The sequence below is a fragment of the Mercurialis annua genome, linkage group LG1-X (assembly GCF_937616625.2).
Source record: "Mercurialis annua linkage group LG1-X, ddMerAnnu1.2, whole genome shotgun sequence".
Lineage (NCBI taxonomy): Eukaryota > Viridiplantae > Streptophyta > Magnoliopsida > Malpighiales > Euphorbiaceae > Mercurialis > Mercurialis annua.
This window is the reverse complement of record NC_065570.1, coordinates 70,584,266-70,599,962: the sequence shown is the minus strand read 5'-3', so window position 1 is coordinate 70,599,962 and position 15,697 is coordinate 70,584,266. Positions and strand designations below refer to the sequence as shown.

At 29.6% G+C, this 15,697-nt stretch overlaps 2 protein-coding genes across 3 annotated transcripts; one reads left to right on the top strand and one right to left on the bottom strand.

Moving 5' to 3' along the window:
* The first annotated feature begins 9,899 nt into the window (after positions 1–9,899).
* LOC126664534 (F-box protein SKP2A) lies at positions 9,900–12,556 on the top strand. The gene is made up of 5 exons (XM_056104375.1): positions 9,900–9,977; positions 10,290–10,615; positions 10,918–11,266; positions 11,349–11,490; positions 11,939–12,556. Exons 2-5 carry the CDS (start codon positions 10,368–10,370, stop codon positions 12,307–12,309), a joined length of 1,110 nt encoding a protein of 369 aa, XP_055960350.1. The 5' UTR covers positions 9,900–9,977; positions 10,290–10,367; the 3' UTR covers positions 12,310–12,556.
* Positions 12,529–15,233, bottom strand: LOC126664533 (chaperone protein dnaJ 10). Of its 2 annotated transcripts, none has more exons than XM_050356964.2 (10): positions 14,953–15,233; positions 14,808–14,867; positions 14,645–14,727; positions 14,380–14,533; positions 14,085–14,214; positions 13,821–13,979; positions 13,398–13,576; positions 13,238–13,318; positions 12,870–13,016; positions 12,529–12,774 (listed from the first exon to the last, which is right to left on the bottom strand). In XM_050356964.2, the coding sequence occupies exons 1-10, from the start codon at positions 15,037–15,039 to the stop codon at positions 12,694–12,696; spliced, it is 1,161 nt and encodes a 386-aa protein (XP_050212921.1). In that variant the 5' UTR covers positions 15,040–15,233; the 3' UTR covers positions 12,529–12,693. The 2 variants fall into 2 exon arrangements, with proteins under 2 accessions (XP_050212921.1, XP_050212920.1); XM_050356963.2 differs by having other exon boundaries at positions 12,870–13,019; positions 14,953–15,232.
* Between the last annotated feature and the right edge of the window lie 464 nt (positions 15,234–15,697).

Below are 15,697 nucleotides of genomic sequence, written 5' to 3'. Positions count from 1 at the left end.
ATATTATTTCACAACCTGTAAATACTAATAATAATCCAAAACTCTTAAGATTTTATAAATTATAAGCATAATTAAACTCGTCAAATTTTATAACCAACCAATATATAAAATATCATTGATTAGTTTCTTTTTAAAAAAACTCTTTATATTTAGTTACTTATAAATATTAATCATAAATTATAACTTTACAAATTTTATGGTCATTGAACTTTTAAAAATCTATAATTTTCAATTTTTTATAGTTCATAACTTATAAACATTAATATTAATTAATAAAATAATAAACCAATTTAAAATAAAAATATTACCACTTGAAAATTTATGGTATATCCACTTATCAAAATTTGAACGATCGTCAAAAAAATTAAACTCTATAAGTTTAAATATTAATTAGTTAAGTTAGATTTTTTTTTCATATTCCATAACATAATAATTATTGAATAAAATTTATAAAACCTTTACTATAAAATAACCTATAAAGATTATAGTATATTAATTTAAAATTCATAATTTTTTTAAAATATTATATCAATTAAATTTTTAAAAAACTTTTTATATTAAATTACTTATAAACATTAATTGTACATTAAATTTTTTCACCTCATAACCTTTAGACTTTTAAAATTCTGCAAGTTTTAACTTTATATATTTCATTACTTATTAATATTAGTGTTAATTGATAAGAAAAAAAATTCATAAAATGATAAATCAATTTAAAATAAAATAGTTGTCACTTGCCAATTTATGATCAATTCTAAGGCCCTAATGTTTTATATAAAATTAAAATTATATTTAATCTTTTAAATCTATAAAAAATAGTTTATATTTAAAAATCATCAAATTCCAATGTGAGAAATTAAATAAGTATTAAAGACCATTTTATTTGTTGTGATTTTTGGAGAGTGTGTTTCACTCCTAGGAGTGAAATTGGGAAAATGTGCTTTTAAAAAGGTTTGTCTAATGTTTAGGTTTTTTTCCGGTTTTTCTAGAAATATTTTTTTCGATACTTCGTGCTCATAAGGGAGTGATTTGATCCTTAGATCTCATGTTACACAATGTCTAAAGTTCACAGCACACAAACATGTATTTGGCCCAAATAAAAATGCTAGAACCCGAGTCCACGTGGACTGTGTATAATTTTTTTATAAAATGTGCAAGTCTGTAATGAAAATTTATAAAATGGAAAAAATCGATAATAAATAAATTTTAAAGTGAGTATATTTATTTAAAAAGTGAATAATTATCCACCATATATTCTTCTTATGCTTCGGTCCTGCATGTTGCCAATTGAGAAGTGTAGTGCATATAAAAAAGACAAGTTAAAGATGGCTGAAACTTTGCCAATTTTGAAACTTTGCCAATTTAAGTTGACATTAAGTGGATAGTTCAATGTGATCCCAACTTATATATATTTTCATTGCACACACGCAAAAGAAACCATTTAATGAGCTAACTATTTTTTTCCCACCATTGATGACTGTATAGTTTAAGTTTTATGACTATTGTAATTTCATTCTTTTGTTGTAATAAAAATCACTTAATTTAATTTAGGTTGGTAATATATATATATATATTAATAATTGAGCAAAAGGGCATTTGTGTGGACTGAATCCACGACCTAGCAATTTATTATCCAGAACGTATATCATTGGAGATATAGTGCATTGATGTCCAAGTATATATATATTTTGTTGACCAGGAAAACATCATTTTTTTTATACATACATGAGATTTTCTGAACGGGTCTCAATTATGAAACGGCACCTTTAAGCCTTTCACATTTAGACTTATCATCATCCGAGTAGTGTAGGTTTCTTGCGGGAGGCAGACTCTTACTCTAAGTGTTAAACGGCTGCATACATGAGTACGGTTCGAATCTGCAATCTCATTTAAATCAGGATAGCGCCTTACTAACTCACATGCGCCTTGGAATTAGGAAAACATCATTTTCAGTTGCCCATCATTTAGATCGAGTTAAAAATAAAAATGATTGTTGATTTGGTACGATGATTTACAACTTTTTTTATTCTTGACAATTTTTTTGAATCCAACTAAATTATTCATTACCCTCTTTATTCTAAAACGATAAATAAAACAGCAAATATTATAGATCAGAAGAATTAATATGGAATCAATTTCTTTAATATCTTTTAGGGTAAATTGCAGAGCCATTTAGTGTTAAATTACGTTGAATAGTAAGTAATTTGGAAGAATCACTATTATTTGCGAATTTAGGTCGAACGAAGGATCATTTTACCCCCTCAACTTGGCACAAATTATCAAAAAAATCCAAATCAGCAAAACATGATCATTTTTATCCTGAATTTGTCAAATTTGGTACAAAAACACCCCTCCCACTCTCACCTAAGAGAGTGAGATACACTCTCCGGGTTTGATAGTGGTTTTGTATTCCAAGGTGGTTTTTTGATGTTAAAGAATTTAAAATGGTTCTAATTTTTATTTAATATTTTAAATTAATACCTAATAATTTAAAAAACACAGTTTAATCCTCTTAATTTTAAAATTTTATATATTAAATTAACCCCATATAATCTATTTTTAACTTTTTTTTAAAAAACTCTTGTTCTTAGGCGAGGAGGACCTCCTCGCCTGAGAGCGAGGAGCTGCTGCCTGCTCCTCCAAGAACAGTTGATCTGTTCTTGTCAAGAACAGATCGACTGTTCTTGACAAGAGCAGATCGCGATTTGGATGTGTTCTTGATTCAAGAACAGATTCGGGTTTGTTCTTGATTCAAGAACAGGCCGGTCCGGCCAGGTGGAGGGCCTCCTCGCCGGAAATCAAAAAAGAAAAGTGTTTTTGAAAAAGTTCAAAAAAGCCCTTGTATTAATTAGTGTTTACTTATGATTAATTAAAGTTTAATATGAGTAAATTATGATATTTATAGAATTCACTCTCTAATTAAGATGCCACGTCAGTATAGGGAGGTTTTTGAACCAGTTTTGACAAGTTCGGGGTAAAAGTGATCCAATTTTGCTAATTTGGACGTTTTTGATACTTTGTGCCAAATTGAGGGGTAAAGTGATCCTTCGTTCTAATTTAGTCTCTCAACTAAATGAAGTACTAAACAGATTTATTGATTTTTTTTACTTTTTATATTAATTGTATACTTAATAATATCAATATTAATTATTATAGAGATATTAGACTAATTTTTATAATTTTATTTATTAAAATTATTAAAAAAATATTGTTATTGAATAGTATATTTTTTTTTAATTTTAGATTAATTTATACTGATAATAGATTGAGAATTAGATCAAAATTTATTTTTAACAATTAAATCCTTCGATGAAATCATCATTTGACGGATGAGAAAAAGAGTGAAATAACTTAAAAATCATAAAATAAATATATATTTTAGAAAAGTTTATGAATTATTATTATACCTAACTTTAGAGAGGTATGTAATAGTAATTATCTCCTTTAATTTTAAAATGTGTAATTTCTTAAAATATAAAATCTTTGCTTTTTAGGTCAGTAATTTTTAAATTATTTTATTTAACCTGTTTTGAAAATTTATGAGTCAATTATAGTCGATCGAATTTGTTTTATCAAATTTAGGTCCTTTAATTGGCTGCCGTATTAACGAAGAATCTGATTATTTTTGAAAATTAGTTATAATTACACAAACCACCAGACTAAATATAGTGATTTTAAAAAATTTGATTAGAATTCACATTAATTAAATAGTGGACATATGAAAGTTTTTCCACTAGAGAAATAGATGGACAATAATATATTATAGTTCAAGACATAAAATAAAAAGAAGTAACATGCGATGTTTAAAGAAGACTTTGACTTTCAACGGAGATTCAAATGGTAAGCGATTTGGTAGCGTTTAAATAAAGTCTCAGGTTCGAATTTTGTGAATGTAGAAAATTTTTGCTGGCAAATTTACCACCATGCCAGGTGAGCAACACGGGTCGGATCCGAATTAATGAAGGCGAAATCCTGAAAACTGGATAGGCAATCAAAAAAAAGAAGACTTTGATTTAAAAATTAAGATTCATATACTTCCTCGGTTTCAAAATAATAGTCCACTTGCCTCTTTCTTTTGTCCAAATAATTGTCCACATTTCTTATAAATCACAACTTAAAGTTTTGAATTTTCCATTTTACTCTTATTTAATGTTTATCATTTATTGCCATTAGCCTATAAAATAAATTAGATATTATAACATTTAATAAGGGTATATTAGGAAAAGTAAAGATAAAGTTGTGAAAAGATAGAGCATTAATTGTGTTTATTAAACTGTGCAAAAAAAAAAAATGGACTATTGTGACGGACAGAGTATAAAAGAGCACATTATTGTGAGACCCTCCACCTTTGAGTAAGTGTGAGAGGAAGGCCTAAAGTTAGGAAGACCCTGTATTATTATCAGGTTTGTGAATCCAAGTTCACAATTTAATACGTTTTCTCTTAAAACCAGACGATTAGGTACTTCACTATTAATTTTGCAAACAATTACGACCTTTTGTAAATATGGATCGTTAAAAGAATTAAAAGTTAGGTACCAAATCGTTTAAAAATGAGGTATCAAATCGCTAATATGATTAAAAATGAGGTATCAAATCGCTAATATAATTAAAAATGAGGTATCAAATCGTTAACATGATTGAAAGTGAGGTATCAAACCCTTTGATAGTGAATACTAAATTATTGACGGAACTAATATAAACTCCTAATTGTTAACTGAATTGAAAGTGATGTATCAAATTGTTTGAATTTTAAACAAGAAGTATTAAACTGTAAATTGTGATATATATGGAGGGGTTTAGAGTAATTTGTTCTATATGAAATCTTTTTTGTTTGCGGGATATTTGAAATATTTGCATGTGCATGTTCCGTCCAAAATATGAAATATTACCAAAATACAATGTTATTTTATATGCCGAAAGTTACTCCAGAAGAAAGAAAGCATCATATTTGCCTAAAAACATAGGGAAAAAGAGCACTATATTGTTAGAGACTCAAAGGTGAGCAGTTGGTTTGATTAGAACTGACTGATTTAATCAAAACAGTTATTAGATTATTTTATTTTATTTCCACTGATCCTATCAAAGTAATCAAAGTCGAACAAACTGAAATTTTAAATATACATTCAAATTGATTGGTTAACTCGTTTAAACCAATAAAAATAAAAACAAATATGGATTAACTATTCATCAAAAGAAAAAATATGGATTAACCAAATTTTTAAAATTATTATTCATAATCGAATAATTTTTGTATTGACTGGGCGAAATTGATCAAACTAATAGATTTAATTAATCAAAACTTCTAATTATATTGAAATCGAAATAGATTACTTAATTCGGTGTAACCGATTTTTCGGGTCACCCTACTTATAATAAAACTTCTTCTCTCCTTTAAAGAGAGAAAACGTTTAATGCTTGGTTTGCTTTAAAAATGTTTGGGCAACATAGCTGCAAGATTAATGTCAATAAGCTATATAAAGCTCCTTTCCAATTTTCAAGCAACAGATGATAAGTTTTTATAATTTAAAATTGCCCCGGTCCTTAATTTATTCCCAAGCGAAATTGGCATAAAGAAAACTGCAGTTTTGTGAGTATTGTATACGTTTATTGTTCTTTTATTTATATGCATAATCAAAAAGAAAGTATCGTCATGTTTGTTATTTTTTGGCTAAAAATAAAATATTAGAAAAAATAAACACAAGCTCTATAATAAAGATAATATAATTGTAATGAACATTTAGTGATATGAGCTAAATAATAAACTTCTCTATTGTCGATTGTCTTAATATGTTGGTAAGAGCAATTTTTGGAAGTTTAATCAGTTAGTCGATCGGACAATGACATTGGAAAAAAAATTCAAATTGGATACAATTATAAAAAAATTAAAAGAGTTGGTCGTAATTAATAATAGATACAATTTTTTTGATTTGCAATAGTTCCGCCTTCGAGGCAGATTTAAGGTATGGTTTGTCTTCTTGTTATTATAGTAACATTAAGCTAAAGAAATTAAATTGTTAAAGAGTTAATCATCAGAATCATGATATCCCTTCAATAGAATGGTTGTGTTACCAAAAGATTGATCGTTAGGTAACATTTTCGGCATTTTGATAGGTAATATGGATATATATTTGTTGGAGTCTATTAAGTATTAATGGGTTGATTTTGATAGCTATTCGAGAAAACGTATTCATCAACCAAATCTATAATAAGTATGGAAAATTCCATCTTATATTTTCTGTTGATAAATTTTGATAGGTACTATGGATCTTATAATGTTTCTTTATATCATATAAAATATAGAGATTTTTAGGTAGACTAAGTCCACCACGTCATCCGTGGACTAGCCTATTATACAATGACACGTCATTAAAATGATGGCAATCCTGTAAATTTGTTTATTACTTATTTACACTTTTGAATAGTAATATTACAAGATTGCCATCATTTTAATGATGTGTCATTATATGATAGGTTTAGTCCACGGATGACGTGGTGGACTTAGTCTACCTAAGAATTTCTCATAAAATATATATAAAATTTATGAAAACAACTGAAGCTATAAAAATATTGAAACACAATTTTTTAAAAATAATATAAAACTATAGTTCGGTTTCATAATTAAATTTTAGGGTTAATTCTATAAAAAATCATGATCTTTACACGAAATTTCATTTTAATCACGACTTTTAAAAATTATATAAAATCATGAACTTTCATTTTTTTTCAAATGTATCACCAAATTAATTTTCAGTGTATTTTTGCTGACATGACAACCGGAATCAGGCTGATTTGAAAAAAAAAGAAAGGTAAAAATACACCGGAAAATAATCGGTGATAGATTTGACACAAAAAAATCATGGTTTTATATGGAAACTTTTAAAAGTCGTGATTAAAATAAATTTCGTGTAAAGTTCGTGATTTTTTATAGAATTGACACTAAAATTTATCGAGATTAAGTAGTACGTAGTATATTTGAATTTAAAAAACAATAGTAGTATAACTTTCTTTTAGAAGGGCGGGATAATTGCATATAAATTTTTATATTCTCATGACCGATTTAAGTATTTATTTAAAAAAATTCAGAATGTTATATTTCTGCAATACTACCCAGTACCAATGAGTAAGACAATATATTTAATTTTGAGTATGGAAAAGAGGGACTCACGAGTTGTGATATTTTGCGCCTCATCAACATATATATATATATATATATATATATATATATATATATATATATATATATATATACACACCAAAGATAACAATTTATAAATATATAAGAAGAATGTTAATCTCCTAAAGATAATGAACCATTCTTAAACAAAAAAAATAAAAGTGAACTTCGCGGCTACTAATTGACACATCCAAATACACATTTGTTTAATAAATTTGAACAGCATAAAAAGAACAATTTTGTTAAACGAACGGTAGCAAGTATATATAATTTTAAATATGAATTAGAAAAGCACGTATCTGTAGCATTATTGCCAACTTTATGACATTTCTCTTTCAATTTGCCCCATAAGTTTCGAGTAGCCGGTAAAAATTTATACTAATAATTGTCAAATTTAACAAATAGAATAGGTCAAATGTCGTAAAAAACCAAACCTTTCACAAAAGTTTCACAAAAGTCATGACCTTTCAATTTTGTCGATTTTGGCCAAAAACTGATTATTTGGTTTCACAAAAGTCCTGACCTTTCAATTTTGTTGATTTTGGCCAAAAATGGATTATTTGGTTTCACAAAAGTCCTGACCTTTCAATATATGTGCATCCCACGTAGGCGCCACATAGGCAAATTGAAATCAAATTGAGAGTTGGCCACAATTGAAACCAAATAATCTGTTTTTGACCAAAATCGACAAAATTGAAAGATCAGGACTTTTATGAAACTTTTATGAAAGGTTTGGCCTTATTATAATATTTGGCCAATAGAATATGAGGTGCTACATTTCAGACATATTTGAATCAATGTATATATAAAAGTTGGAGTTAATATGAAATAATTTTTAATAATATAAATAGAGAAATTTTTAAAAATGAAAAATAATGGTACTATGTTAAAATTTCATTTACGTATATTTAGTAATTGATATTGTTATTTTAATAATAAATATTTATTCCTAAATCTGGATGATATATTTTGAATTTTTCTCTACTTTTTCCTTTTAGAAAGATTGAATAATTGGTTAGGTCCTAAGAAGAATTATTTTTTGGGCTGTGCGGTTTCGATTTTACGCATTAGAGCTTTTTGCACACATTCTCCACTCTCTTTCCCGAAAAGAGAGAAGAAAAATAAATGCTCCCTTCTGTACCACTTTTTTTTTCTAGCAAATTAATACTTTTTATTTAAAAATTAAATAATTTAATTTTTAATTTTATAAATAACTACAACCTTCTAACAAATCTGGATATCAAATTGTTAACAAAATTAACAGAATCTTCTAATTATTAACGGAACTAAATAAGATATTAAATTGTTTGATTTTCAAATAAAAGCTACCAAACTCTGAATTATAGTATATGCGGAGGCTTCAGAGTAATTTGCTCTGCTTTTTATCTCCATTTTAATATATATATATATATATATTTAATTAACCAATTTTAGTTATAAAAATTAAAATTAGCATAAGAAATTTATGCAATTTTTTCATTGGGCATTATCAATACTTTTTTTTAATCAATCAATAGTTTCAATTGAACTTATAAAAAGCATTCAAAATCTTGATCAATCAGTTTAATATTTTTAATAATTTTTTATTTAATGACTATATTTAGTGTATAGTGGTCTTTAATTATGTTCCATTTTATTCTATTTTATATATAATTTAAAGAAATATAGAATTTTATGTAGACTTAGCCTCACTTGGTTGGGGCTGAATTTAAGTATAACTGTTTTTTAACAGTTATTTGGTTTATTTTTGTCATTTTACTTTTTAGAAAATTGACGGGTTGATTTCTCTTTAACTACAAAAATGATTTTTTTAGATAAATTTTACTTCCCTGATTAAATTATAACTATATCTTTATATTTAACTAACCAAATATTCTTATATTTAACTAACCAAATTATAACTGTATTTTTACATTTTTAATCAGACATCAGTCTTTTTTTAATCAGACATCAGTCTAATGACCGGAACTTGGAAGGAAAAAAATATAAGTATTTATTATTAATTTTTAAAATTATTTTAATCTATACTATATATAAAAGTACGGATGGGAGGGGACAAGCAAATTTACCGAATAATCCTTTTCAGTTTACTATTAAATAAAGGTTTTATAGTCATTAACTAATTAGTTATTCAATTAATCACTATTGTAATTAAAGTTCTAATTAGAATAAATAGCTAAATTATCTTCAATTTAATTTTTAGTATGTAAAAAATAACTAAATTGTCTTCAAATTAGTAGGAATATCTATCTTTTACTTTGATTGAACTACAAAATTAAAATACTGTATTTTGGTCAATATATTATTATTTAATAAAATTAATTATTTAATTATGGTTATTATAAAAGCAAAAGAAGAATAAATTCAGTATGAAAAAAAATTAATATCTGAATATATTATATTTACTTTTATAAAAATTCTTAATTAATTTAATATTAATTATAAATAAAAAATTAATATAATTATAATAAATTTTATTAATATATTTATTGACGAGTTACGTTGCGAGCCACGTGCATAGTACGTAATGCGAAACTAGTACAAATAAATATCATGGTAATTCTATAACATTGTAGAAGCAAATAAGCTCTGATGGGTTGAGATAAATAAAATAAAAGTGGGTCCCATCCCATGAATAGCCAAATAATGAGAAAAGCGATTAAATATAAAAAAACGTGGCACCACACGCGTCTACGTTTCTTCTTCTGTTCGTCGTTTTGATCTCAATTTCTGTCTGTCTGTCTGTCATCTTCTTCTTCTTTATATTTTCAGCTTCTCATCATCACTCTCTTTCAGACACAAGGTCTTCATACCCTCCTTTTCATCTCTCTTTTTCTGTTTCTTGATTCATCAATTCTCTTATTTTAGCTATTTTTTTTCAATTTATTTTACTAACCAAAAAGTTTTATTCTTTATGTGTCTCTGTTTCTCTGATTAATCTGTTAATACGTACCTAATTGTTTTAATAACTCAAACTGAACTAAACCAGTTTGGTTTGGTTCGGTTTTTGTGATGTTAACTTGGCTTTCGACACATGGGCATTGGGATTTGGGTCTTTTATTTACTTGTCTTTTTATGGATGATCAGTTTAACTCTCTTTCTTTATTGGTGACAGAAACAAAGAAATCAAAGAAATCATGTTTTGTTATTTCCAATAAATAGCGGTGGTACTAGAATCAAAAAGAGAAGAAGAATGGTGGGTGGTGGTGAAAGGAAATTGAAGAGTGAGGAGCTGAACAAGTGCTTTGAGAAGCTGATGATGGCTGGAAATGGGAAGAGTGAAGGTGGAGCAGTGATCACTGAATGGAAAGATATTCCTATGGAGTTATTGCTTAGGATTGTTTCTCTTGTTGATGATCGTACCATCATCATGGCTTCTGGTGTTTGCAGCGGCTGGAGGGATGCTATTTGCTTAGGTCTTTCCCATCTTTGTCTCTCTTGGTATGTTTTTTATTTTTCTGTTTCTCATGTTTTCTTATGTTATCAATGAATTTGATTGTTGTGATGGTGAATTTGGGCTTTCTTTTAGGTTTTGCTAGTGTGTGATTGTGCCTTTTACATGTTTAAATGCTGTTTCTTTTTTGTTTATGTTCATTAATTATTTGATGCTCTGCACTTTTTTTATGTCAATTCTTAGATACCTAGAATTTATTCAGTGATTGGTGTTGGCTGAATTTTATTATTATTCGTGATAATAAATTTCTTGAAGTGATCTTAGTTAAGGGTGCTTCTCTTTTTTGCAGGTGCAAAATCCATATGAATGATTTGGTTCTGTCACTGGCTCCCAAATTCACAAAACTGGAAACTCTAGTCCTTCGCCAAGATAAACCGCAGCTTGAGGACAATGCGGTTGAGGCTATTGCACGTTTTTGTCATGATCTGCAGGATCTTGACCTGAGCAAAAGCTTTAAGCTTAGTGATCGTTCCCTGTATGCGCTAGCTCATGGTTGCCCTAACCTTACCAAACTTAACATAAGCGGGTGTACATCGTTTAGTGATGCTGGTCTCGAATATCTTACTGGGTTTTGCCGAAAACTAAAAATTTTGAATCTTTGCGGATGTGTTCAGGCAGCATCTGACCACGCTTTACAGGTTTAAATGAGTTACGAACTTGTTATTTCACATGCTTCTTGACAAAGAAAGTGATTGCTAAGCTTGTATGAATCATCTGCAGGCCATTGGACAGAACTGCAGTCAGATGCAATCGCTGAATCTGGGATGGTGCGAGAAAGTTGGTGATGTTGGAGTAATGAGTTTAGCATATGGATGCCCGGATCTTAGAACTCTTGATTTGTGTGGCTGTGTCTGTATAACAGGTAATGCATGTTTGATCATGCTATTTGACCATTAGCATTTAACATCTTCATTTTCAATTGGTTCGTGGATGACGTCTACGATTTTGTAGTCAGAATTTTCTATGCTACATATTTCTTACGTAGATATATCTACATATTACTTTTGTTCTCTTTGTATGATTTCTACGTTTATGAACGACTAATGATAGTCGCCAGTTGTGACTGCCGAACCTCTTCCCTTAGTCGTAGGCCCCTGGAATAGAATGTTATTGGATTATCAAATCTCACCAGTGCTTTGATCAACTCATTTTAATGCTATCTCATCTGATTTCTTTATGAGTAGAGTATGTATTTAGGTCACGTACGATGGAAATGGATTTGGTTTTTAGACACTTCGGAAGTGTTAATGTTGTTAGTCAGAATATTTTGTTTGGCATTTTCACTTATGATGACATTTTTTTTGTTTCAGATGATAGTGTGATTGCTTTGGCATACAGATGCCTCCATCTGAGATCCCTCGGCCTTTACTACTGTCGAAACATAACCGATAGGGCAATGTATTCTCTGGTCCATAGCCGAGTGAAGAACAAATCTGCAACATGGGATTCAATGAAGGGCAGGCGTGACGAGGAAGGGTTAAGGAGTCTGAATATCAGTCAGTGCACTGCACTAACTCCTCCTGCTGTGCAGGCACTATGCGACTCATTTCCCGCACTTCACACCTGCTCAGGGAGGCATTCGCTTGTTATGAGTGGCTGCTGGAACCTGACATCTGTGCATTGTGTCTGCGCAGTTCAAGCACACCGCACTTTCAATTTCATTCCCAATTCAGCTCATTGAGCTGCGTGCCAAGTTCGTAATTGCAAGTGCGTATTAGATACGCTCGGAACGTACAAAAACAAAACCCCTGTAAATACATGTTTCTGTTAAGAAATGGACTGTCTCTGTCTGCAGCCTCTTTGTTGTTATGCAGCATTTTTGGCGTATTCAAAAGCCAAGTTTGTTGTTCAACCCTATGTGTTGTACTATGTATGGTAATGGCGTTATGCCAAGGAGAAGTATAGCAAAATAATGTTATTAGTTGCAATTTAATCGAAATTTATTGTTTTACTTAACAATATTTCCGAATCTGCTGTAAATGAAGCCTCTGTTTCCGGCTAGAAAAATTGTAAAAAACAAAAAACAAAAAACCTTAATTCAATATCATGGCGTGGTTATTTCTGTTCATTTACTTTTGTACACAATCTCGTCATCATCCACATCAAATGCCGGATTACAGAGGCATCTGAACAGTCTTCCAATACCCTGCCAGTTAAAAAGAAAAAGTTTCTGATATTAGCATTTTATCATATTGAGCATTGTTGGATTGCAGGGTGAAACACCAAAAGAATGCTACATGCCTGAGTAAGTAGAGGAGTTCTGTAAGATACTGCTCGTGGTGGTGAGTCGTCCTCGCTACTGCTATCAGAGCTGCTGTCATCGTCGTCATCTTCAAATTCTGCAGCACTTTTTCCCTTTGATGTTGCACCATTTTGTGCTTGGTTCTCCTGCTGAACAAAAGTTGAGAAATGATACTGAGCAGTAATCTTTGACGGATCATAATTTTTGATTGGATTGAAATTATGGAACTCGTAATGTTTACGATTTATCTCATTAATTTATAATTTTTTTTATTTGTTTCATAATCATTTTGTTTTTGCCTATTATCGTTAGTGTTACTATTTAGCTCCTTATAGAGTAATCTACTGAAATTATAATAAATATGCACCTGAAAGATCTTGCCGAGAATTTTCAAAGCCAGGGCACGAGCTTTAAGTTCTTCTTTCCTCACATTGTTTTCTTTCAGAACCTGTATACAATTTGATTATCAAGAACTGGATAGACTAAATGAATGGTCTATATAAATGGAAAGAATCAAAGAGACTCACCATTTGGCACACATGAACAAGAGTAACTTCAATATCAACTACATTCAATTTCCACAATGAGTTCATCAATATATCTTTATTTGATCGAAGATGTGATTCCACATCATTTTCCGAGCCACTGCCATCATTTCTAAATTGCTTTCGCATATCGTCCTGAAGTTGCAGCAACTGAAATGCACCTGAATTTGTTTTTTCAGATGTTAAAGTAACATAAAGTAATACTGCTGTCTATTTTTCGACACTTATATAGAAACAAAATACTAAAACAGAAACAGAAAACGCGAATAGGAGGCAGGGAAATATTTTTTTCTATAAAAATAGATTATACATATAGAGTTTCGGAGTTTAATAAACATATTCGGAAATGAAAATAAAACGTCAAGATATAGGATTCAGTAAGTTTCCGTGCAGGTATGATTGTACCTTTTGCTGCTGTAATCTGTGATTTCCAGAAATGGCCCTTGTTGCGAACCCATTCTGTCAAAAATGGGACACCAAGATAAATTGCCTTCTTTCCAAGCTCTTGTGCCGCTTGTCTTGAATATACATAGCCAATTGTTTGCAATAAATCATTTCCAAAAGCTGCATATTAAAATCAGAAATTGAATTGTTATTAGCAGAACAACTAATAATATCATATCAAGCAACAGCATTCAAAATGTGTATGTTACTAATGTAGATCATGACCTGCATCCGCAAGGCGTTTGGCCTCGGATTTGACACGCCTTACAAACCCGATCTTGTCACCTCGAACATATTCGCTAAGAAAATCTTTAAGAAATTTTGCTAGCTTCTCTTCTCTTTCTCTTTGAACAGCCTGAATTCAACATTAATGATAGATAAAATTAACACTATTTGATGAACTTAAGATTATGTTAAAATTACTCAGGACCGTGATCTTCAATAGTTAATTCAGGGAGAAAACAATAATTTTGACCCTGTCAGTATTTTTTTCTAAATTTAATTCAGCAACTGCTTGTACCTTCAATTTCTCATTTAATTTCTCTGGACTGTGATCTTCAATAGATAATTCTGATGAAGCCATTGATGCCACAGATAGATGTCCTATGTAATCCTCGAATAATTCGCTTCCGAATAACAGAGCAAAGACTGCTGTAGGATCAAGCATTGTTTCCCTGAGAAATGTGATCAAATTACGAATTCAAGCTTCAAGTAATTACCAAATATTCAATATCCTGACAAGCAAATTCCTGAAATCTTGCATATGAAGTGTAAGAAAAACTTGCCTTGATATGCTGTATTTTCCATTTCTGTCATAAGCATCTCTTTGTACAGGATCACTCAGAACTTGATAAGCTTCACCTAAAACCTACGAAAATTCATACCGTGTCCGATCAACTCCTTGTTATTTCAAGAACTATATATAAATATAAGGATCAGCGAACTTGCCTGAAATCTCTCAGCAGCCTGAGGATCATTTGGATTTTTATCAGGATGAACCTGTCTGGCCTGTCAAATACAAGATTTAAAACATTTTACATATGATTATACACCATTGTATATAAATTTAAGAAAAAAATGGAAGTGATAAAACCTTAAGATAGTAAGCTTTACGAATGTCATCGTCAGAAGCAGAAGGACTGACACCAAGAACATCATAAAACTCAGTCTCCTTAACCATATTCTTCAACTATTAAACAGTTTCAGAAAGGATCAAATTAACTTAAAAATGGATGAAGAGCTAGAAAATGAAATGAACAAAGAAAAAGAAGAGATAAAGGAAAAGTGAGTTCTTATTTTTGAAGAAGACCCACTACTACTACCACTACCACTAGTAGAGTTGCCTTTCCAGTTCTTCATAGCAATAAACAAATAGCTGAATCTTTTTAGCGGGAGCATAACAGTAATTTTTAACTGTCACCGAGGTGGGGTTTATAATGCTATCTTCTGACTTGCTTTTCAAGTTATCAGATACCTGTCTGTGGGACTTTTTTTGGTTCATTCATACTCGATAGTGGTCCTTCGTGGGCTGGGTTTCTGCTTCTATTGGCCTTTTCAACACTAGCTCTATGTAAAAATTACAAAAATAGTCTAAAACCAATCAAAAATTTCAAAAAAATGCATTAAAAAAAATTAATTTTATGCGCTCCATATTTTTGCTTTATACTTTAAAAAAAAATCATTATATAAGTTTGGTATCGTAGATAAATCAACGATATATTTTTGAGGCATCTGATGTGAATCTATGATGTATCTATTGTACGTAAAAAAAACATATATTTTTCAAGTTTTTCTTAAGTAATCTTAAGATTTTATCTACTAAGATGCAATGAAGAAAA

What these genes read in the sequence shown, in the direction of transcription:
- LOC126664534 (XM_056104375.1), top strand. Translation starts at nt 10,368, where the DNA reads ATGGTGGGTGGTGGTGAAAGGAAATTGAAGAGTGAGGAGCTGAACAAG. An exon ending in TCCCATCTTTGTCTCTCTTG is followed by an intron (nt 10,616 to 10,917) that starts GTATGTTTTTTA and finishes TCTTTTTTGCAG; the next exon opens with GTGCAAAATCCATATGAATG. An exon ending in CATCTGACCACGCTTTACAG is followed by an intron (nt 11,267 to 11,348) that starts GTTTAAATGAGT and finishes AATCATCTGCAG; the next exon opens with GCCATTGGACAGAACTGCAG.
- LOC126664533 (XM_050356963.2), bottom strand. Translation starts at nt 15,039, where the DNA reads ATGGTTAAGGAGACTGAGTTTTATGATGTTCTTGGTGTCAGTCCTTCT. An exon ending in GGAAAATACAGCATATCAAG is followed by an intron (nt 14,534 to 14,644) that starts GCAAGTTTTTCT and finishes CACATTTCTCAG; the next exon opens with GGAAACAATGCTTGATCCTA. An exon ending in TTGTTCATGTGTGCCAAATG is followed by an intron (nt 13,319 to 13,397) that starts GTGAGTCTCTTT and finishes AATTGTATACAG; the next exon opens with GTTCTGAAAGAAAACAATGT.